The 25,183-nt window shown below is 43.3% G+C and overlaps 1 protein-coding gene across 3 annotated transcripts in view; it reads left to right on the top strand.

Annotated features, from left to right (window-relative positions):
* Nucleotides 1–25,183, top strand: part of POLRMT (RNA polymerase mitochondrial) — a 283,173-nt gene that overhangs the window by 28,563 nt on the left and 229,427 nt on the right. For 2 of the 3 annotated variants that reach the window (XM_063914478.1, XM_063914479.1), the window contains exons 2-5: nt 2,157–2,252; nt 8,773–9,332; nt 9,966–10,096; nt 10,900–11,083. In XM_063914478.1, coding sequence (XP_063770548.1) covers nt 2,157–2,252; nt 8,773–9,332; nt 9,966–10,096; nt 10,900–11,083 — 971 coding nt within the window. Of the gene's footprint in view, nt 1–2,156; nt 2,253–4,079; nt 4,150–8,772; nt 9,333–9,965; nt 10,097–10,899; nt 11,084–25,183 lie in introns of those variants that run through there. The other variant, XM_063914481.1, reaches the window with a different exon arrangement.

The following is a 25,183-nucleotide window of genomic DNA, read 5'->3' as shown; positions in this document are numbered from 1 at the left end:
AGTTTAATCGGTTTTGGGCCGATATGTTGTTCTTCATACTGTTAACTAGATAGTATATCTTAAGTTATACGGTGTGATTGGTGTGCCTTGTATGAATCTTGCCCTTGGATTACAAAAATCCTTTCCTTGTACTGTCCGTCTCCTCTGGGCACAGTTTCTCTAACTGAGGTCTGGAGGAGGGGCATAGAGGGAGGAGCCAGTGCAAACCCAGAGTCAAAGTCTTTCTTAAAGTGCCCATGTCTCCTGCGGAGCCCGTCTATCCCCATGGTCCTTACGGAGTCCCAGCATCCTCTGCGGACTATGAGAAAAAGATTTACCGGTAGGTTTAAAATCTTATTTTTTTAAGGGCTATAATATATAAAAAAAAGAAGCAAAGAAGGGAGCGCTATGAGAGTCTAATAATTAAATTTATTAAAACAATGTTTCAAATGCCACATAGCTTATAATTGATATAAAAAGGGACATACATTTATTTAATAAAATAAACAAGACATTGCAGCTGCAATAAAACACCTAAATTGATAGAATTGTTATAAATTATCACTTTTGAGAACCAGTATTGCGGCCGTGCGTCCACGGACTGTAAATTGTTATAAATGAGAGACTGATGATGAGTACTTCTTACAGAAGCATTGCTGTTATAATGAGTATAAGTCTCTAATTCCTTTTAACATGTACAAGTCCCGCTGTATGAATTAGAGACGGCTCGGTTTGTCCGAGTAACCAGCGTCTCAATGATTAGGTCATGACCGTTAGCACTGGACTGCTCATACATACTGATCAGACGGGAGCCGACTTCTCTTGTTAGATGGTATCCGGTGAAGAGAAGGCTTTCGGTATTGAAGGCTGTACTGAGCCGGGTATGCAGCGGCTCAATGCACTCTGTGTACAGATCCTTTAACCGCTTGATGATTCTGTCCGTGAATTGCGGTAGTGAATAATGCACCCGACTGGAGAATGATGGGTGAATAAGCAGCAAGATGAAATCCTTAATGAGTACCTTAACGCGTTCCTTGGCCTCTAGCACTGGCCGTTTCTTCAGAAGGAAGTGAATATTCACTATTCACTTCCTTCTGAAGAAACGGCCAGTGCTAGAGGCCAAGGAACGCGTTAAGGTACTCATTAAGGATTTCATCTTGCTGCTTATTCACCCATCATTCTCCAGTCGGGTGCATTATTCACTACCGCAATTCACGGACAGAATCATCAAGCGGTTAAAGGATCTGTACACAGCGTGCATTGAGCCGCTGCATACCCGGCTCAGTACAGCCTTCAATACCGAAAGCCTTCTCTTCACCGGATACCATCTAACAAGAGAAGTCGGCTCCCGTCTGATCAGTACGTATGAGCAGTCCAGTGCTAACGGTCATGACCTAATCATTGAGACGCTGGTTACTCGGACAAACCGAGCCGTCTCTAATTCATACAGCGGGACTTGTACATGTTAAAAGGAATTAGAGACTTATACTCATTATAACAGCAATGGTTCTGTAAGAAGTACTCATCAGTCTCTCATTTATAACAATTTACAGTCCGTGGACGCACGGCCGCAATACTGGTTCTCAAAAGTGATAATTTATAACAATTCTATCAATTTAGGTGTTTTATTGCAGCTGCAATGTCTTGTTTATTTTATTAAATGTATTTCCCTTTTTATATCAATTATGAGCTATGTGGCATTTGAAACATTGTTTTAATAAATTTAATTATTAGACTCTCATAGCGCTCCCTTCTTTGCTTCTTTTTTTGATATATTCAGACCTATTGGGGCAGCCCGCCCCAAATTGGTGAGCAGCTGTTAGAGTTTAATTGGGTTTTTTTTGGTAATCAAGGAGCGCCGATTCAACATATATTTTAAGGGCTATGCCTGCAGGAGCTGGGAAGAGCATGTCCACTCTCCAGAACGGCCAGGCCACGCCCCCCCGTATTTTCTAAAGGGCTTTTTTAGTATCGAACAGACTTTTTAATTGTTTGTCCGTTCTAAAAGATGATAATTATATTCTCACTGTAATTCCATATTGGCTGGTTTATGTCATAATAGACAAACGGAGTTATACACATCCTTACATGTTAAACCTTTTTAAAGGCTCTTACAACATTACTGGAACAATATTACATATTGCTGCCCTTACAATTTGTTGTTAATAACCCAACAGGGTGTCTGTATGGAAGTACACACAGATGGTCATCCTCTGCCAAGCCTAAGGATGAGGTCAGTGCCAGCGATGTCTACAGGTTGGAACTACTTGAAGGTCAGTAACACAGTAACAAAAATCTAGAGAAATAACCATGGGGGTAATTCCAAGTTGATCGCAGCAGGAAAATTTTTAGCAGTTGGGCAAAACCATGTGCATTGCAGGGGAGGCAGATATAACATGTGCAGAGAGAGTTAGATTTGGGTGGGTTATATTATTTCTGTGCAGGGTAAATACTGGCTGCTTTATTTTTGCACTGCAAATTAGATTGCAGATTGAACACACCACACCCAAATTTAACTCTCTCTGCACATGTTATATCTGCTTCCCCTGCAGTGCACATGGTTTTGCCCAACTGCTAACAAATTTCCTGCTGCGATCAACTTGGAATTACCCCCATGTTCTGAATTAGGGGTCATGTTTTGTGTATTTCTTTAAACACGTGTTAATCTATTTTTGCTGAGTCAGTAGTTATGCCACCAGCTTCCGCAGACAGAAATTGGTCAGACATGACCTGCTGGGGATACTTGAGGCGGAGGTTGAGAATTATTTGTCTATCAGGCATGTCCAAACTGCGGCCCTCCAGTTGTTGTGAAACTACATATCCCAGCATGCCCTGACACAGTTTTTCTGTCAGAGAATGCTAAATCTGTGTCAGAGCATGCTGGGTTGTATAGTTTCTCAACAGCTGGAGGGCCGGACTTTGGACATGCCTGGTCTAAGTACTTAAACTGAGGAAACATGCTCATCCTGTTAGTAACACTTTTCAATTGTAACTCTATAATACTAATTACACTATAAAAGAGCTACATTCCTAAATATGTACATTGTGTATAGCGGAGAGAGCCTAAATTGGTGCTAGTAATGTTTAGTCCCTGACCAGAGCTAATACAACTAACTATACACTGTTATGTCAGAGTTTAAGAAAGCTGAAAAAGTTCTTAAGTTTAGCCAGCACAAATTGAACAAAAACCGCTTCCTCCTTCCACACCAGGGCGATGGCCTTCTAAATATACTTGTTACATGTCAGATTTTTGTTCTATGTGGAAAGACCTAGTAAAGGTGCCTACACAGTGAAGTACTTACAGGTAACCTCCTGTCCGCACTCTGTGAATGTAAACATACCAGCTATTCAAACACAAGCCGATTGCCTGTAAAAAGCAGAACAGAGTTGCTTTGGAAAATGTGGCCCTCAATATGTTGAAATACTCGTCCACCATGAGGGGAATGCATGCATGTAGAAGATGGTGAAAGCAAGAATAGTACAATATAGTACACTCTTTATTAAGCTTTAAAAAATTTTTTAAAATCTATAACAATAATACGTGAAAAATATACATAATAGAACTATAACTATTAATTATTTAATTCTGTTTCTGGCCCATTGTTACCTGCATGCATTGCTCTCACAGTGACCACTTTCAAGAGATTTGGGCAGATTGGGGATGACATTTTCCAAACCCAGAGCAATTCACTTCTGTTCTTTAGACAACTTATTTCTGTCTGACTGCTACATTTGTCTTTGCTATATCATACCTCCCAACATGACCCTCTCCAGGAGGGACAAAATGCTCTGGACTTTTCTCTTAATGTATGATTGCTGGCACCTGTTTTGAACACGTTAATGAATAAGAAAGGTGTTTCAGCACAGGTGATGGCAATCATAAAGTAAGAGGTAAATCCAGGAGTAGAGCATTCTGTCCTGCCTGGAGGGGGTCATGTTGGGAGGTATGCTATATGCCAGTGGTTCTCAAACTCGGTCCTCGGGACCCCACACAGTGCATGTTTTACAGGTAACCCGGCAAGTGCACAGGTGTATTAATTACTCACTGACACATTTTAAAAGGTCCACAGGTGGAGCTAATTATTTCACTTGTGATTCTGTGAGGAGACCTGAAAAACATGCACCGTGTGGGGTCCTGAGGACCGAGTTTGAGAACCTGTGCTATATGCAGTGAGTTGACTTAAGCTAGGTACACAATATACAATTTTTTGGCAAATAATCTGCCAGATCTGGCTGGTTGTAATGAGAATCTGGTAATGGGTGAGAGTAAATGACATTCGACCATTTGCTCCCAAACACTGGAAAACAAAAAAAACCTGTCGTTCAGACAAATTGGTTAAACGCAAATTTAACCAACTTGGATGAACAACTGTTTCTCTAGCATCCATAAGGGATATTGGGGGAAACTAATACAATGGGGTATAGACAGGGTCCAAAGGAGCCAGTGCACTTTAAATTTTCTTCACTGGGTGTGCTGGCTCCTCCCCTCTATGCCCCCTCCCACGGACAGGCTAGAAAAAGTGCCCGCAGGAGAGGATGCACATCTCTGCTGCTCCAGAGAGTTTTCTTCAATTTAATTTCAATCTTATTTTTTTCGGTATGCTGTCTGGGCAACAGCATATCTGCACCGTGGGAGTTGTGGGGGAGGGGAGGGGAGGGGAGGGGGGGGGGGGGGGGGGGGGAGGTCACCGGCCTTGCGAGGTGCAGAGCCGTTTCCCCGCTGCAGGACCAGCATCCTGAGAGGCTGTTTGTTCAGCGGTGCACTGTGCCTTAGCTGCCACAGCCGCAGTACGCCGCACACGCCTAACGCTGCCTGAAGGTGACATCGGTGGTGAGTACACACCGGGGGTCCCGCTAGGGGGGTTCCCGGTTCAAAGTGTGGCTGATCACTGGCGCGATGTACGGAACCCTCATGGGGGGGGGGACCCCGCACTTGTGTGAGGTTTTAAAATTAGGGGAGACTTTGCCAGTATAAATATTGTGTATAGCGGTGATGCCATTGGAGGGAGCGGAGCTTCCTCAGAGCGGGACCAGCGACGCTTGGCACCTTCCTCTGCTTACAGAAGCCATCAGCAGCACACACTCAGCGCTTCCTGCCTCACAGACACGCTGAAAACTGAATCAACCTATTGTAATTCCACCCAGTTCTGACGCTTCTGCTCTTCCAGAGGCATTGGATGCTCTGTGTGCCTTGATGATCTATGTCAAGCGCACGGCTCAGATCAGAAAAATGGATTCCTTGTTCGTGCTCTATGATGCACAGAAAAAGGGTTGCCCTGCTTCAAAGCAGTCCACTGCTCATTGGATTTGGCTTACTATCCAACAGGCCTATGTGTCGGCAGCCTTTCCTGTTCCTAAGTCTCTGAAGGCCCACTCTACAAGATCAGTGGGCTCTTCCTGGGCGGCTGCCTGTGGAGTCTTGGCCTTGCAACTATGCCGAACTGCTACCTGGTCGGGGAAGAACACTTTTGTGAAGTTCTACAAGTTTGATACTCTGACCAAAGAGGATTCCCAGTTTAGGCAGGCGGTGCTGCAGCAGTCTCCGCATGTCCTGGAAGCTCTGGGACGTCCCCATCATACTAGATTTCCCCAATATCCGTTATGGATGCTAGAGAAAATAGGATTTTAATACCTACCAGTAAATCCTTTTCTCGTAGTCCATAAGGGATATTGGGGGTCATTCCGAGTTGATCGCTAGCTGCCGTTGTTCGCAGCGCAGCGATCAGGCTAAAAATCGTCATTTCTGCGCATGCGTATGGGCCGCAGTGCGCACGCGTGACGTACTTTCACAAAAAACTATGCAGTTTCACACAAGGTCGCTTTTCAGTCGCACTGCTGATCGTTGAGTGATTGACAGGAAGTGGGTGTTTCTTGGTGGTAACTGGCAGTTTTCGGTGGGAGTGTGTGTAAAAACGCAGGCGTGCCAGATAAAAACGCAGGGGGGAGTGGCTGGCCGAACGCAAGGCGTGTAGTAACTAAATAGTCTGCAGCTACTCTGAAACTGCTTGAAATTTTTTTGCCATTGTTCTGCGATCCTTTCGGTCCCACTTCTGCTAAGCTAAGATACACTCCCAGAGGGCGGCGGCTTAGTTTTTGCACTGCTGCTATTCTGAATGACCCCCATTAGGCGCCAGCCTCAGTGCGTGGACTTTTCTGCAGGTTCTCTGTTATGTGGTTACCTGTTCAGCTGTTGCTGTTGTTGTTACCAGCCGTTGCTGGTTGTTGTATGTTAGTGGTGTGCTGGTGTATAAATCTCACCACCCTTTGTTATCATGTTCCTTCTCTCATATGTCCTTTCTCCTTATGGCACGTTTTTACCTATAACTGTCTCTGGAAGGGGGCATAGAGGGGAGGAGCCAACACACCCAGTGAAGAAAATTTAAAGTGCACTTGCTCCTTCTGACCCCATCTATACCCCATCGTACTAGTTTCCCCCAATATCCCTTATAGATTATGAGAAAAGGATTTACCGATAGGTACTAAAATCCTATTTTTTTTTTTTTTTTCGTTTTTCAGTGTTTGGTCAATTGTCATTTGCTCTCATGCATTACCAAATTTCCATTCCAACCAGCCAGATCTGGCGGATAATCTGCCAAATAATTGTATAGTGTGTACCTAGCTTCCGGTGTGCTTCACCTAGTGGGTGCCTATATTGTGTGTGTAATGAAGTGGATTTAAGCATCTGTGCATACAGTGTACAATAAAACATTTCCTGCAGGGTGAGTTGCCCCACCTCTACATCCTTTCTTTAACCCTGATAATCTCTGACACTATAAGTACTAATCCATTGTGCTATAATCAGAGTACGCTCTCTAACGCTTATATTAGAGGTTGGACTGTGTTGTGCTATACGCAGGTGATTACTTGTCATATTCATTGATATGGAAAGCTGTTTGCAGGCCATGTTGTCCATGGGCAATATCGCTTAGGCCAGAGGTCCTCAAGGCACCCCAATGGTCCAGGTTTTAAGTTTATTCATGCTTATCCACAGGTACGCTAGTTAACACCTCGGTCAATTTGTTTTAATCATCTGTGCTGTGCCTAAAACCTGGACAGTTGGAATGCCTTGATGGTGGTGTTTGAGAAACTCTGATTAGCCCCATTCTCGGGCCAGAATGTCAAGCAGGAAAAATCTTTAGCAGATTACTCTGATTTTTCCATCCCTCTGATTTGGGTTTCTGCCTTCTGACGCACGGCTATTGAGTTTGAGCTTTACTGTCCATTCAAGGTCCAACACTGCAACATTAATATCCTTGGTGGAATAAAATAGGTCAGTGATTCTCAAACTTCATACCTCCCAACAATCATAAATTAAGAGGAAAGTCCAGGAGCAGAGCATTCTGTCCCTCCTGGAGTGGGTCATGTTGGGAGGTATCAAACTTGGTCCTCAGGACCCCAAACAGTTCACGTTTTCCAGGTCTCCCATCAGATGTACAGGTGTATTCTTTACTCACTGACACATTTTAAGAGATCCACAGGTTGAGCTAATTATTTCACTTGTGATTCTGTGAGGAAACCTGGAAAACATGAACTGTTTAGGGTCCTGATGACCAAGTTTGTGAACTTATGAAATAGGTGGATACAGTTATAAAATATTTTTTATAACTAAACGATCCATTATTTACCATATATGAGAGGTTAACATAGTGTTAAATAATAATAATCTGACAAATCTGTAAAATGGCGCATGTCCAGAGACTATGTAGAAAATGAACGAACAATTAAAAGCTTCAATGGAAAGAAATTGTAGTTGTATAATTATAATGTTATATGATATCTCTGCAGTCCATTAAATTTACATTAATAATATGTAGTCTTCTTGTCTAAAGATATTCCTCTGCTAATCCCCAGAAATGATGGTGTCACCAGAAATAAATCCTTGTTTTTGGATCTATATATTTACAATTTGGTGTTTGCACTGAACAGTTAATATGGAAAAGCATCAAATCCTTAATTCCTTGTTGTATACTGATTACAGTAAAGGTAAAATGTATCTGTTTATGAATACAACGTTAAAAATGATGAACCTATGATTCACATTTAACATCCAGTATCTGTCCATCATAATGTTCTTAAAAAACAACTGGATGTAATTACCCTGATGTTCCCTTCTAAAGTAAGTTACTGGAGACCTCCAAAATAAACCTATATATAGCTTTCTATTTAATTATTTAACTTGTTGCCACTAAGTTGCTAACATCATGGTAATGAATGTAGCGCTTGCATATAAAACTATTACCATTCATGGATAATTAAGCTGATGGTTGTTGTGCTGAAAAAAATGCAGTAGGATTGTATGTGGTTACATTTAAATCCACCCCAGCTGTGTGGATTGAAGAAATATTTTTTGAGTGCTGTGGTATTTTTTGGTAATTGTGCTCCAATGGCGAAGGTGTGATAGAGATTTCAATAAAGTCAAATATCTCCCTAATGGCCCATACACACGGTGAGATTCGGGCTATGCCCAATTCTCACTATGCGACAGGGGCTAGATCGGGACATAGTCAGTATCGCAAGCACATAATGAGTGTGCTTGCGATACTGACTGTGCGATTTTGGCTAAGTGTCAATTTTGACTATCTCTTCTATAGAGATAGTCGAAATTGACTTGCCTGCACAGTCTATCTATTCTTGCGATGCTGACCGCGTGGGACCGCGCATCGAATCGGGATCGCAAGGTGTCTTTCGCCTTTGCGATCTGCACTAACTTTTCTTACGATTTTGACTCTATAGTCAAAGTCGTAAGAAAAAATCTCACCGTGTGTACACACCATAATTTGTCTTCTGTTTCAGTCCTGCAGACTCGGTTGCAGCAATTGAAGGAAGACAAGGGTAATGAGAAGCCCCAAAAAGGAGAAGGAAGACAGGAAGAAATTAATAAAACCTCTCAGACTCCTAAACGCTGGATGGAAAAGCTGAAAGAAGAACAAATTACATGGCATAAAAAGCAGGAGGAATTACGTACCATGAATTATGATAACGTGGTTCCTGCCAAGGTTCAGGTCAGCCAAACTATGGAAAAGCCAACAACAAAAGCAAAGAAAGTGAAGAAAAATAATAAAAGGGATATGAAGCATTTTTCCGCACCATTGTCTGCACCAGCATCTCTGCCACCTAGAGTGCAGAAAGATGTGGTTTGGAAGCTGACTAGTCATATTTTACTGGAGGATAAGAAAGGAAACGAACATGGAGGACTCCAGCAAAACATTAAGAGTTACTTGGAAACTTGCATATTCATAGGTGAAATAAGCAAAGCCAAAAATTGGCTAAAGTATTATCAGCAGAACGCTGAAAGAAGACACATCCTTAATACTTCTATGTACAACTTGCTGATGAGGTCCTTTGCTAAAGAGGTAAGCGCACAAAAACACAGATGCACCAGTTGGAAATGGCATTGGCATAGAAATCAATTGGAAAAGTTGGGATAGAGAAGAGAGTGCAGTAAAAGTGGATTATTAAGAAATGTAGAGTGAATGGGAATGGAATGTTATAGGGTTGGGAGAGCTAGAAAAAGGCATACACAGGCTTTTATAGTAGATCTCTACTATAGATCATGATGGCTAGAGAAGGATGTGTGAGTATCTGTAAATGTACTGTATAAGACTGGTTATGAATGGAATCTTCTGTGAAGTATCAACAAAATGTTATGGAGACTTTAAGGGCTGGATTCTATTAGCTGCAGTTAATAGACCGATGCAGCACTTCACACAGATTTCTGTTTGTGCTTGAGGGAGGCTCGGACAGAAATCCACAGGGGTGCCGCAAACGCGTTAACCCATAGCTCTGGGTTCTTATCCCGGAAACTATGGGTTAACTGGCGTTCGCAACTGTTTTACTGTGCGAGAAAAAGGGTCTGTAATTGAATAGTCTCTGACTTTTCTTCAGGCAGTAATTTAACAAAGGTAATTGAATCCTTCCATTAGGCAGAAGTTAGTTGGTAATTGGCTTCCAAGGAAACTGCCGCCATTCTCTGTTTTGTCTTAAAGGCTTCAATGGCTGATATTGGTAACCTATTCAAGATGCTGGCAGTTGCTGGTTTGAATCCAAATTTGGGATCATACGCTGCAGCACTTGAATGCATGGGCCGCAGTGTCTGCAACAGAAAAGTCATTCAGAGGTAATATAATCATCTCATCCTAATTAGCCAAACCAGCATTACGTCATCTATTATTTTTTTTTAAAATTGGATTTTTCAATGTGCTTTATTTTTGTCCTGTGATGTCCTTACTGTGTCCTAGACATTTAAGACCAAAAACTAAAACCTTCTATGATCAGAGGTGGACCGTTTTAAATAACTGATTCTGGTAGGATTACCTTCAATATTTTTTGTAAATGCATTCTATTTGTATTTCAGTAATACAATACCTGTGCTGAGGGTATAATGTGACAGTGTTCGATTTATTTGCTTAAACATAGAGGGGGACATGTACTAAGCAGTGATAAGTGGAGAAGTTGCCCATGGCAACCAATCAGCTGCTCTGTGTACTTTGATAGTAAGCAAATTATGTATGTTACGTCAATGCTGATTGATTGCCATGGGCAACTTCTCCACTGGCTCACTTCTCCACTTTTATCACCCCAGAGTTCCTTTGGAAGAGTACTCTTCCAATCTATGGCTGCTAATCTATATACAGTGATCAAATGTTGGTACAGATCTCTTTAGGAGGGAATTGATTGAGTCTCTGTAGCCTACTTCAGTGTGTGATGATTGGGTCTAAAGCCTCACTCCTACCACATACTGTATCTCTGCAGCTACAGTGAGTCTCTTCACTGCAGTTCCTACTACCACAGACTGATTGGGCCGGTGAGTCCGTTGTCATGCCTTGAATTCGTGTTTTCATGAGTTTAAAAAAAAAAAAAATGTATTTGCTTTCAAAATCTACTTCTCTGAAAGTGATGTAATTAGCGGTTTCTTTCTAGATGCTTAAGCAAAATGGAAAAGGATGGAATGTCTATACACCAACTCTTTCAGCACTTCACCTTTGTTGAAGATGAACGCGATATGGTACTTAAAGCCATTCACCGTGTCATTCCGGACTTCAAGCCACCCCCTAGAATCCAAGTTGTTTGCAATTCCCCATTGGTCAGGGATTTCTACAGCAAAGTAAGTAGTGGCAGAAAATTCATATTTTAAGTACATTTAATGAAATAGTCATAAGCTTGGTTTCTCTTTCATCCATTAGGGACATTGTTAATAGTATAGGGGCTTGGACACTTTAAATCTCCCTACAGCTGTGGCATCTGGGGATGCCTCGAGCAGGCTGTATAGGTACACCTTATTCTGATTGTGGGACTGCCTCCAGAGGAAAGCCTGCACCCTGGATCCGGCTTAGTAAGAATGGGTGCATTGTACACTGTTCCGGGTGTAGGGTCATTTGGGTGCTGCTGGTCATCACTTGTCACAGGCAGGGGTCATCTATATATACAACAGCATCACTGGGGGGAGGTGCTATCCATATCCAGCACCATATTTTAGTGTGTGGAAACAGAAGTACCTGGAGAGAACCCATTCAAAATGGGGAGAGTATACAGACTCCACACAGTTATGGCTGTTATGGTAATCATACCCAAGACTTCAGTGATGTGAGACAGTAATGGCGTTCCTTGGCTCCTGTACTGAATCTCTATACCCAGTGTACCAGTGACCATTGGACTCTTAAGAAAAGACAAAATTCTGTTTCTTAGATTGATGGAAATTGTTATAGTTGCACAGGTAGAAAGTTTGTTAAATTTCACAGACCAGTATAATGTCAGTCTGAAATTAATGTGTGATTATTGAGGGAGTGGCAGAACAACTAGTGTGTTACTAGTTACAGTCCGTGAAACTAATGAAACAGCATAACAGTTATGTCAGCGCCATCACTTGAATCCCCCCCCCCATAGAGGGAAGGGTATACTGTGTATCTTTAGTTGGACTCATTTAAAGGTGCATGTAGCTAAAAAGAAAGTAGCATTTGCAGTAGGGTTGCGGCAAGCGCAACGTGTGTTTGTTCTTACGCCCTATGCTAGAGGTGGCTTTATTATACCCCTTTCCCACTGCAAAAATAACCCGGTATCGACCCGGCATATTGCCGGGTCGACATGGGTCAGCGTGCGGTGTGAAAGGGGCATAGCCGAAATCGCGGGTCGACTGACCCGGCAATTCAACCCGGGAATAAAGCAGTGTTATTCCTGGGTTGAATACCGGGTCAGTGGCTGCGTAAACGGGCTACCGGGTCGATGCGTCCCGGGACCCGTTTACTACAGCAGGGAGAGGCGCCGCGGAGATGATCTCTTCTCTCAGCGCCGCCTCTGCCCCCCACTGCTATGGCAACCCGCCCGGGTTGGGGAAGCCTGCAGCAGCGGCCAATGCCGGATCCCACCTGGGAAGGACCCGTTTCCAATTCCCGGGTGGGATCCGCCATTGGCAGTGTGAAAGGGGTATAAGATTCCAATATTTCATTACGCTACTTGTACACAACCTAACATAATAATGTAATGAAGTGTCTCATACACAACAGACAATAGTCAATAGCCTATCGCTGGGCTAGATAGTGCTTCTGCTAGTTGTCACTTTTATTTTTGTTCCAGCGCCTCCATAACCTACAAGAGAGATGCCATCTGAAAGGCATTTCAGCTCAAGTCTCAAAGATACATGGGGGCATATATAGCAGGGTCTTAGTTTTCCACATGTGCGTGCTGGGCTGCTTTTCCCTGTGCTGGGTGTCCTCCAGCAAGCCAGTGATAGCAGTAGCAGTTTTGCTATTATAGCAAAACTGCAACTGAAGCTGGATAAGGCCCATGGTCTTGTACATCACATAAAGAGTTGAAGTACACTCAATGTAACAGGGTTCAAAACTATAATACAAATACACTCCATTATGGTATGACTGAACACAAGGCTATAACTTGAATTTTACTCAGAAACCAAATAAGACATTTGGTACAGACCATAAACAAACTAAAAATTGATCAAGCCCAGAAAGGTCTTAAGCAGACTCTGCATTTTAACATAGGCTAAGCACACATCCACTAACATCACACTAATACCCCTTTCACATCGCACAAATAACCCGGTACCGACACGGCATATTGCCGTGTCGAACCGGGTCAGTGTGCGATGTGAAAGCACACTGGGCGATTTAGCGGGTCGCCTGACCCGGTAAATCAACCCGGTAAAAAAGAAGGGTTTTACCCGGGTTGATTACCGGGTCAGGTGCGGTGTGAATGGGAGCCGTGTCGATGCGACACGGTTCCCATTCACAAGATAGGGAGAGGCGGCGCTGGAGATGAGCTCATCTCCCGACGCCGCCTCCACCCCCGCCCCTGCTGCTGCTGCGGCCTCCGTTGTCATGGCAACCGACCCGGTATATTGCCGGGTCGGGAAGCCTGCAACGGAGCGCAAATGCCGGATCCCACCCGGTAAGTACACGTTTGTCTTACCGGGTAGGACCCGGCATTTGCGGTGTGAATGCAGCATAACTAGATTGTAAAGCAAAAGTAGTAATCCAGCTATATGGTGTCCTTTGGGCCTGCCTTCTGAAAGCTGATCGGGAAGTAGAAAGCACCCTTTCTGGGAGCAGCACAGCTCAGAGGAAAACCTTACAGTAGAAGATCTTAACCCTTGGTGTTGCATATTGATTGAAACAAACACCTGCTTATATCATACCTGTTTTCCTTGCCATTCCGTTGCATCTAGAAGGGAAGGGAAAGGGGATATTGTTGCACAGGAAACTAAATTTAGAAGATTCTACTTGTATTGCAGATATTAGATTATTTATCAAGAAAAAACCCCTAATGTCAGTTTGTATACCATATAAATATTATAGACAGGGGGTGCTACCACAGATCATGTGACTACTAGAAATGAAAAAGAGAGAAGAGAAGAAAGGATCTGTTTCTGGTGCACACAAGTTTAAAAAGTAACTTTTATTATAACCTTAAAAATATGAAAAATGATGCTATTTCATCCGGGTCTATTCGGATGAACTGATGCGAAATATTAAAACCATATATAAAGTAGTATGTGAATTGACAAGACTATGTGTGATAGAGAAAATAAAGAAATGAATGATAAAAACTCCAAGCTGGGCGGCTTTTTGTGTCTATACCAATGTGTACTGTCTCATATAAATGATTTATAATATATTCTTATTCAACAGTACTGCAATAGAGTCTTTAGTATGATACAAATGTTTCCTTGACATATTGATAATGTAACTCAAATGTTGCTCCTTTAACCTCCCAGACTAGTACATAAAATGTTACAATGTTATTCTATCAGCTCATCTAAGAAAATGTGGCTCACTGCCCAGATTTTAATATGATAAATACTCAAAAATGACTGATGGTTTCCTTCCAGAGAGTTATAGGGAAATAATATCCCATACAGTGTATTCCCGTATTAACAATGGTGTATCAATATAAATATACTCAAATAATTTAATCATTAAATAACCACCGAGTTGCTGGCACATACTTATATGTATTAGTGGTTTAATGGGTTTTTCTTAGATATTCCCATGTAAACATCTCTCACATAAAGTGTCAGATGTCCTCTTTGGATAGATGGTCAGATCCCCAAGACAGACAGGATTAATCCACCCCACAGTATGGTAGACTATTCAGAGCATGTATTCCTTGAGTGCTATATCTATCTCTCACATATAGTGTCAGACGTATTAATACCACATAGCAGTCAGTATGCTCTTTGTTTAAAAATGAGAATTTGTTATATAGACAAAATTTCTAAGAGCTTTTATCCTGTTGGTGTTTCATCCGTCTTTGGAAGATTTCCGGTATACAAATAATTTCTCTGACGTCCTAGTGGATGCTGGGAACTCCGTAAGGACCATGGGGAATAGACGGGCTCCGCAGGAGACTGGGCACTCTAAAGAAAAGATTAGGTACTATCTGGTGTGCACTGGCTCCTCCCTCTATGCCCCTCCTCCAGACCTCAGTCAGAATCTGTGCCCGGCCAGAGCTGGGTGCTCCTAGTGGGCTCTCCTGAGCTTACTAGTAAAGAAAGTATTTATTAGGTTTTTTATTTTCAGTGAGCTTCTGCTGGCAACAGACTCACTGCTACGTGGGACTAAGGGGAGAGAAGCAAACCTACCTGCTTGCAGCTAGCTTGTGCTTCTTAGGCTACTGGACACCATTAGCTCCAGGGGGTTCGAACACAGGCACCTGTCCTCGATCGTCCGTTCCCGGAGCCGCGCCGCCGTCCCCCTCGCAGAGCCAGAAGAACAGAAGCTTGAAGACGACGAAATCGGCGGCAGAAGACTCCTGTCTTCATTAAAGGTAGCGCACAGCACCGCAGCTGTGCGCCATTGCTCCCAGAACACTTACACACTCCGGTCACTGTAGGGTGCAGGGCGCTGGGAAGGGGGGCGCCCTGTGCTGCAGTTGAAGTACCTTTTGGCATAAAAATACATATATACAGTCTGGCACTGTATATATGTAAAAACCCCCGCCATTTTTTTACACAGAAAGCGGGACAGAAGCCTTCCACTGAGGGGGCGGGGCCTTCTTCCTCAGCACACCAGCGCCATTTTCTCTTCACAGCTCCGCTGGAAGCAGCTCCCCAGGCTCTCCCCTGCAGTATCCAGGTACAAGACGGGTTAAAAAGAGAGGGGGGGCACATAAATTTAGGCGCAAATAAGACATATAAAGCAGCTATTGGGTAAATCACTTATTATCAGTGAAAATCCCTGTGTTATATAGCGCTGTGGTGTGTGCTGGCATACTCTCTGTCTCCCCAAAGGACATTGTGGGGTCCTGTCCTCAGTCTGAGCATTCCCTGTGTGTGTGCGGTGTGTCGGTACGGCTGTGTCGACATGTTTGATGAGGAAGGTTACGTGGAGGCGGAGCAAGGGCAGATAAGTGTGGTGTCGCCCCCGTCGGGGCCGACACCTGATTGGGTGGATATGTGGAAGGTCATAAATGACAATGTAAACTCCTTACATAAAAGGTTTGATGACGCTGCAGCCTTGGGACAGCCGGGGTCTCAGCCCGCGCCTGCCCAGGCGACTCAGAAACCGTCAGGGGCTCATAAACGCCCTCTATCTCAGATGGTTGACACAGATGTCGACACGGAGTCCGACTCCAGTGTCGACGATGATGAGGCACATTTACAGTCTAAAATGACCAAGGCCATCCGATACATGATTATTGCAATGAAAGATGTATTACACATTTCTGAGATTAACCCGGTTAATACCAAGAGGGTTTATATGTTTGGGGAGAAAAAGCAGCCAGTGACTTTTCCCCCATCTGATGAATTAAATGAATTGTGTGAAGAAGCGTGGAGTTCCCCTGATAAGAAATTAGTGATTTCTAAGAGGTTACTGATGGCGTACCCTTTCCCGCCAACGGACAGGTTACGTTGGGAAACATCCCCTAGGGTGGACAAGGCGCTGACACGCTTATCTAAAAAGGTGGCCTTGCCGTCTCAGGATACGGCCGCCCTAAAGGAGCCTGCGGATAGAAAGCAGGAAGCTATCCTGAAGTCAGTGTATACACACTCTGGTACTCTACTGAGACCTGCTATTGCTTCAGCCTGGATGTGTAGTGCTGTAGCAGCGTGGACAGATACTCTGTTAGACGACATAGATTCCCTCGACAGAGATACTGTTTTACTAACCCTGGGCCATATCAAAGATGTCGTCTTATATATGCGGTATGCTCAGAGGGACATTTGCCTGCTGGGCTCTAGAATTAATGCTATGTCCATTTCTGCCAGGAGGGTTTTATGGACTCGGCAATGGACAGGAGATGCTGATTCTAAAAAACACATGGAGGTTTTGCCTTATAAGGGTGAGGAATTGTTTGGGGACGGTCTGTCGGACCTCGTGTCTACAGCGACAGCTGGAAAGTCGACTTTCTTGCCTCAGGTTTCCTCACAGCCTAAGAAAGCACCGTATTATCAAATGCAGTCCTTTCGTTCCCAGAAAGGCAAGAGGGTCAGGGGCGCATCCTTTCTTGCCAGAGGCAGGGGTAGAGGTAAGAAGCTGCACCATGCAGCCAGTTCCCAAGAACAAAAGTCCTCCCCTGCTTCCACTAAGTCCACCGCATGACGTTGGGGCTCCACAGGCGGAGCCAGGTGCGGTGGGGGCGCGTCTCCGAAACTTCAGCAACCAGTGGGTTCGCTCACAGGTGGATCTCTGGGCTATACAAATTGTATCTCAGGGATACAAGCTGGAATTCGAAGCGACTCCCCCCCGCCGTTACCTCAAATCAGCCTTGCCAGCTTCCCCCATGGAAAGGGAGGTAGTTAAATATAAGGAAAGGGAGATGGGAGATCTACTGCACTAGTATTTAAATCATGACTAAAATTTAATCAAAAAAACCCCGTTTTGTATTATGCCACCTTAAATTTGGTCACAGATTGTGGGGGTGCTGCCACACCATATATGTTGCCAACATATAAGATCAGTTTTGAAGGGAAGGGAAAGAATTGGACTGTGAGTGGCGCACTAAAGCTGAATAAACACTCGCATAAAATGTAACTTTTATTTCTATTTATTTAAAAAAGCTAATAACTGTGAAATATTAAAATAAATCTGGACAAGTACAAGACACAGTGCGACATATAAGTTAAAAAACACACTCTCTTACTCCAATGTGTTGTGCAATGTCTAATATGTTATATACTATAATGGTAGGTTCTATGACCTTAAACAAAATTCATTTAGTGCTGTCAGGAAGTTGTCCCTATTGATAGCTGGGTATAGTGAGTGCGAACACCAGTATGTTATCCACACGTGTGGTTTCCAATCCTAACGAACCTCAGATAAGTGTACTGTTATTCATAAATTCCTATCCATGAGAGAGAAAAGAGATTTGAATTTTTTTTTGTTCAGATACCACATGAATTGGTGCATGTATTCTAAGAAATACCTTTCTGTATCTAATATAATGGCGTTCTCAGTCTCTGCTGTCAACGTCCCTATATTACTGGGTACAGATGATAATTGTTCAGGAGGTTCACCACTTAATGCCAATGTTCTGCTTGAATTGTTCGTTAAGGCATATTTACTGTGGCGTATCTATAGTGTGTACATGCGTTCTCAGTCTGTGCTGTCAACGCATAAGGTGCCAACCATCTGAATGCCACCCTCCTATGTATACAAAGCTGGTTTATGGCGTTCTCAGTTTATACTGTCAACGTCTGTGTAATTTTTCCAGCTTGTAACTTTCATTCATGTGGTCAATTGAACTGTTTAATGTATTAATTGTCAATCGACACTCTCTATCTTGCTCTCTCAGGGGTTGATCTTCACAACATAACTTCCGTAATCTTACACTATATCTGATATTGGTTAATGTCACTTCCCAAGTGATATTTCTCACGTGTGATTTTTAATTATTGGGAAATCATCGCTGCCAGTGTTATGCAGATCAGGCAATTTCTATGTATGATTTCATGTTCTATATCATATACATATCAGGCCTTTTTGCGAGGATAATTACTTGCATTTTATTAGAACATTCATAACAAGCACAGGTGTCCTTTATATAATCTGCCTATCAGTATAAACGTTGAGGGCCAAGCTGTATTCATAGTGTATCTCTTACTGAGATTAGCAGTTTTTATGATTTCAACCCAGCCACGCTCTCATTATATAATTCCCACATATATATTTGTTGGTTTAGCTTTAGTTTAAATTACAAGTGCTTGTACAATAGCTCTATGTCCCACTGTCTAAGCCTTATTAGGCGTGAAGGCTTTGTATGTGGGTTACAAATGGATACATGTGCTGTGCACTGGACTATAGTAACAATGTTGCTATCTTATAGGCCCTACACACTGGCCGATTTTCTGAAAGATATGAACGATCTCGTTCATAAATGAACGAGAACTCGTTCATATCTTTCAGTGTGGAGACTCCAGCGATGAACGATGCGCGGCCCCGCGCTCGTTCATCGCTGGTCTCCCGTCGGCTGTGCATGCAGGCCAATATGGACGATCTCGTCCATATTTGCCTGCACTTCAATGCAGCCGCGTGACGGGGGGAGTGAAGAAACTTCACTCCCCCCGTCACTGCCCCCCCGCCGCCGGGTCGCTCGTCGGCCGTATCGGCCGTCGGGCACCTTGGCGGCGCATCGTGATATGTGTAGGGCCCCTTACACAGCTATGAAAACCGATTATGTTACTATGTTCAAGTTGCAGCTGTGTTCTTATGACACATGGACTACTGGTGAATCTCTTCAGTGTCAGAAATGTAAACAGCAGATAATCACTAGCTGCTAAGCTGTTTCCTTTAATATGTTATCACAACTGCGTTCATATTACATCTATTCAGCATATATAATTAATAATCAGCTATTAATTCAGCTGCAAGTACTTTTGTAATGGTAGCTCGTATTATCCCACTATCTAAGTCTTATCTGCTGTGAAAGCACTATGTATAACTCACAGATAAATATATGCATAAAACATAGAGCTATAGTAACAATGTTGCTGTCTTAAGCAGCTTGAGGTCAGATTTTATCACTGTGTTCGGGCTGCAGCTATATTCTCATGACACACATGCACAGCTGGTGAGTTTCCTCAGTGTCCGGTATTAATACACCGACTCACCAGTTACTGGGCTATGTCTTTAGATCTGATATGCTACCCTAATCTGGCAGTTGACATCCTATATGTTGCTCAAATAAATTCCATTGATTTCCCTCTTAAATACAGTTCGCACTCCTAACACCTGACTAGCACTACATAACTATATGCACATATTGTTTAACACATGAGTATAGTGTGAAGACGCCGACGCGCGTTTCACAGTTAGTTTTTCGTCAGGGCTAACCAGACTGCTTCCTTCGGTCTGACTATAAGAGTTGAGCCGCACCAATCACGGGGCTCATTTCTGATCATGTGACCTGAATACCCTATCATAATGCGGCTCCCGCAATTCGGGATTTAGTGATGCTCTGGGTCCGATCACATGTTCCATTCGGACCAATCACGATCTTAACTTTGCATTTGCTAGAGAGAAAAGCTCATGTAAAATATGTGTCTCTTAATGTGGACTCATTTCTCTAGTCCAGGGATCTATGCATAGTGTCACTCCTATTTATATCTGTATACGTGTTCCTTTCATCGCAATCTGATATACATATTTATAAAGATGAGTGGTTCCTAATCCTTATAGTATCGCTGTTGTGCAGTTTGTGATGTGTATATAAATTAAATGAGTGCAACAAAAATCGTGAAATGAACCTGATTATGTGTTGAACCACTACAAATAAATAAAGTGAGAAACGTGATCATAACTGTCATGCACTTATCTAACATACATGTACATGTGGGTTGTGTTAATTACCATGAATGGCAAAATCTATTTAAGTGTCAGTGAGGGAATTTGTTGTATTATAACATATTTCTAATGGAAATATTGATAATTAAATCAATGCTAAACTACGTGAAAAATCTAAATTGTTGGTGTACTACTAAAAAGTAGGTGAATTAATATAATTTGAGGCATGTGTCATTGTGACTGTTGTGATCTGCGTGCTGAAATGTGATAAAAGCGATCATTCATTAGTGTAACAATTATTTATCATCTACTTTTATTATAATCTACAAAGTGTTGTGATGTATTCTGTAAGTGTGATGTATCATACGCTCCTGTGATATTCTTCACTTACGTTTTATGTTATGAGGGTGTTTTATCCTATAAGCATCATATGCTATTCCCCTATTAAATATAGGAAAACGCATTTGTGTGGAATTGTATCTCATTACTGAGCATCAATTCTCACCATTAGGAACTACCATTTGATCCTTGGATCCAGAGTCCTATACCTAAGTCTCACAGGTAATCTAGAAAGTTAATAATTCTATCCCACCAATTATTATTATGTGGTGTTCCACTCTGTTATGATGGAGACAATATTATCTTATCATATATTAATTATTAATTTCTCTCTTTGTCTGTTTTCATAGTTTCTCTTAGTCGGACCATCTATTGAATATTAAGTATTTAGGCTAATTATATTAGTCCGGATCTTCTTTTTTCTCTTTTCTCTCTTGAGATCCTTTTTGATTTTTAGTCTTGACCTGCATCAAAGATTATGGAGCTTAAAAGGATAGTTTAGAATCGTGATCATTATTAGGTAAATTGCTACTATATACCCTGATTATCCAACGGGTAAGTATGGAATCAAAATTTCAACCGTACACTGTTTAGTCATGAGTGGATATCTTCCAAAATTAGTTGGAGAGATAACTTATCACAGAAATGGGAGATAACTGTTATATTCATTCAGCCCTATTGGTTGCATACTGTCCATCAAAAAGATAAGCTTGGTCTCCAGTTTAAGCAACTCATTATCCAGGTTGCCCCCTCTGATGCCAAGTTGGATCCGTTGCATCCCATAGGCTTTCAGACCCCCAGTATCACTTCCGTGATGGTGTAGGAAATGTTTGGCCACTGATGTCAATGTTCTGAATCTCCCAACATCCTTTTTCGCATTTCTGATGCTGTTAGCATGCTCCAAGATTCTGACTTTTAATGGGCGAATAGTTTTTCCAATGTATCTTTTGCCACATGGGCATTCTAAATGATACACTACGCCCATTGTAGTGCAATTGATGAAATTCTGAATCAGCCATTTTTTGCCAAATTTGTCTATATATGATTGTTTAGGTGTCATATATTGGCATGCTTTACAGCGACCGCATTGGTACGATCCTTTCTTATTGTGTAGTTGTCTGGAAGGAACAGTGAAATGGCTCTGCACAATTAAGTCCTTCAAATTTTTGGATGGATCTCCTCCAACTACTCTGTATGCGGTTGGGTAAAACTTGCTTCAGAACTTCATCCGTTTGCAGTACTGGCCAATGCTTCTGTAAAATACCATTGATATTCCATTTAGGGTTAAATGTGCTCACGAATCGAACTGATTCTTCTTTTTGAGATCTGTTCTTGGGGGTTAAGAGTGACTCTCTTGTATATAACTTGACATTGTTAACCGCAGATTTTATAATCTTGTTGCTGTATCCCCGTTTCTTTAAACGGTCGCAGACCTGGGTTTCTCGTTCGTGGTAAATTCCATCGTTTGAACAGTTCCTCTTTGTGCGAAGCAACTCTCCCTTGGGAATTGCTCTAATGGTTGAGGGTAAGTGAGAACTGCTGGAGTGCAAAATACTGTTTGTCGCTGTTTTTTTGCGAAAGACATCTGTACTGATCCTGCCATCACTCTCTATTTTGATACTGAGGTCCAGGAAATGAATTTCCCTTTGATCTTTCTCCCCTATCAACTTCAAATTAAGGTCATTATCATTCAGGATAGTAATAAAATCCTCCAACATCTCTCTGCTCCTCCCTCCCATTTATAGGAATTTATGAATAACAGTACACTTATCTGAGGTTCGTTAGGATTGGAAACCACACGTGTGGATAACATACTGGTGTTCGCACTCACTATACCCAGCTATCAATAGGGACAACTTCCTGACAGCACTAAATGAATTTTGTTTAAGGTCATAGAACCTACCATTATAGTATATAACATATTAGACATTGCACAACACATTGGAGTAAGAGAGTGTGTTTTTTAACTTATATGTCGCACTGTGTCTTGTACTTGTCCAGATTTATTTTAATATTTCAGTTTTCTCTAAAGTCCTAAGTGGATGCTGGGGACTCCGTAAGGACCATGGGGAATAGCGGCTCCGCAGGAGACTGGGCACAAAGTAAAAAGCTTTAGGACTACCTGGTGTGCACTGGCTCCTCCCCCTATGACCCTCCTCCAAGCCTCAGTTAAGAATTTGTGCCCGAACGAGAAGGGTGCAATCTAGGTGGCTCTCCTGAGCTGCTTAGAGAAAAAGTTTAAAGTAGGTTTTTTACTTTCAGTGAGACCTGCTGGCAACAGGCTCACTGCATCGAGGGACTAAGGGGAGAAGAAGCGAACTCACCTGCGTGCAGAGTGGATTGGGCTTCTTAGGCTACTGGACATTAGCTCCAGAGGGACGATCACAGGCCCAGCCATGGATGGGTCCCGGAGCCGCGCCGCCGTCCCCCTTACAGAGCCAGAAGACTGAAGAGTCCGGAAAATCGGCGGCAGAAGACGTCCTGTCTTCATTAAGGTAGCGCACAGCACCGCAGCTGTGCGCCATTGCTCTCAGCACACTTCACACTCCGGTCACTGAGGGTGCAGGGCGCTGGGGGGGGGGGGGGGGCGCCCTGAGACGCAATAGAAATACCTTTTTTTGGCTAAAAATACATCACATATAGCTCCTGGGCTATATGGATGTATTTAACCCCTGCCTAAATTACAATAAAAAAGCGGGAGAAAGGCAGCCGAAAAGGGGGCGGAGCCTATCTCCTCAGCACACTGGCGCCATATTTTCCTCACAGCTCCGTTGGAGGAAAGCTCCCTGACTCTCCCCTGCAGTCCTGCACTACAGAAACAGGGTAAAACAAGAGAGGGGGGGCATAAAATTGGCATATAAAGATATACAGCAGCTATATTAGGGAAAAACACTTATATAAGGTTATCCCTGTATATATATAGCGCTCTGGTGTGTGCTGGCAAACTCTCCCTCTGTCTCCCCAAAGGGCTAGTGGGGTCCTGTCCTCTATAAGAGCATTCCCTGTGTGTGTGCGGTGTGTCGGTACGTTGTGTCGACATGTATGAGGAGGAAAATGGTGTGGAGGCGGAGCAATTGCCTGTGTTAGTGATGTCACCCTCTAGGGAGTCGACACCTGACTGGATGATCTTATGGAAAGAATTACGTGATAGTGTCAGCACTTTACAAAAGTCTGTTGACGACATGAGACAGCCGGATAATCAGTTAATACAGGCGTCTCAAACACAGTCAGGGGCTCTAAAGCGCCCGTTACATCAGGTCGATACAGACACGGACACTGACTCCAGTGTCGACGGTGAAGAAACAAACGTATTTTCCAGTAGGGCTACACGTTACATGATCACGGCAATGAAGGAGGTTTTGAACATTTCTGATACTACAAGTACCACAAAAAAGGGTATTATGTGGGGTGTGAAAAAACTACCCGTAGTTTTTCCTGAATCAGATGAATTAAATGAGGTGTGTGATGAAGCGTGGGTTTCCCCCGATAAAAAACTGCTAATTTCTAAAAAATTATTGGCATTATACCCTTTCCCGCCAGAGGTTAGGGCGCGCTGGGAAACACCCCCTAGGGTGGATAAGGCGCTCACACGCTTATCAAAACAAGTGGCGTTACCGTCTCCTGATACGGCCGCCCTCAAGGAACCAGCTGATAGGAAGCTGGAAAATGTCCTAAAAAGTATATACACACATACTGGTATTATACTGCGACCAGCAATCGCCTCAGCCTGGATGTGCAGTGCTGGGGTGGCTTGGTCGGATTCCCTGACTGAAAATATTGATACCCTGGACAGGGACAATATATTATTGACTATAGAGCGTTTAAAAGATGCGTTTCTATATATGCGAGATGCACAGAGGGATATTTGCACTCTGGCATCAAGAGTAAGTGCGATGTCCATTTCTGCCAGAAGAGGATTATGGACGCGACAGTGGTCAGGGGATGCGGATTCCAAACGGCATATGGAAGTATTGCCGTATAAAGGGGAGGAGTTATTTGGGGTCGGTCTATCGGACTTGGTGACCACGGCAACGGCTGGGAAATCCACCTTTCTACCCCAAGTCACCTCGCAGCAGAAAAAGATACCGTCTTTTCAGGCTCAGTCCTTTCGTCCCCTAAGGGCAAGCGGGCAAAAGGCCACTCATATCTGCCCCGGGGCAGAGGAAGGGGAAAAAGACTGCAGCAGACAGCCTCTTCCCACGAACAGAAGCCCTCCCCCGCTTCTGCCAAGTCCTCAGCATGACGCTGGGGCCTTACAAGCGGACTCAGGCACGGTGGGGGCCCGTCTCAAGATTTTCAGCGTGCAGTGGGCTCACTCGCAAGTGGACCCCTGGATCCTGCAGGTAGTATCTCAGGGGTACAAATTGGAATTCGAGACGTCTCCCCCTCGCCGGTTCCTGAAGTCTGCTTTACCAACGTCTCCCCCCGACAGGGAGGCGATATTGGAAGCCATTCACAAGCTGTATTCCCAGCAGGTGATAATCAAGGTACCCCTCCTACAACAGGGAAAGGGGTATTATTCCACGCTGTTTGTGGTACCGAAGCCGGACGGCTCGGTGAGACCCATTTTAAATCTGAAATCCTTGAACACTTACATAAGAAGGTTCAAGTTCAAGATGGAGTCACTCAGA

This window comes from Pseudophryne corroboree, chromosome 1, assembly GCF_028390025.1.
Source record: "Pseudophryne corroboree isolate aPseCor3 chromosome 1, aPseCor3.hap2, whole genome shotgun sequence".
NCBI classification, from domain to species: Eukaryota; Metazoa; Chordata; class Amphibia; order Anura; family Myobatrachidae; genus Pseudophryne; species Pseudophryne corroboree.
Note: the sequence above shows the minus strand (reverse complement) of the source record. Positions and strands in the feature narration are given on the sequence as shown.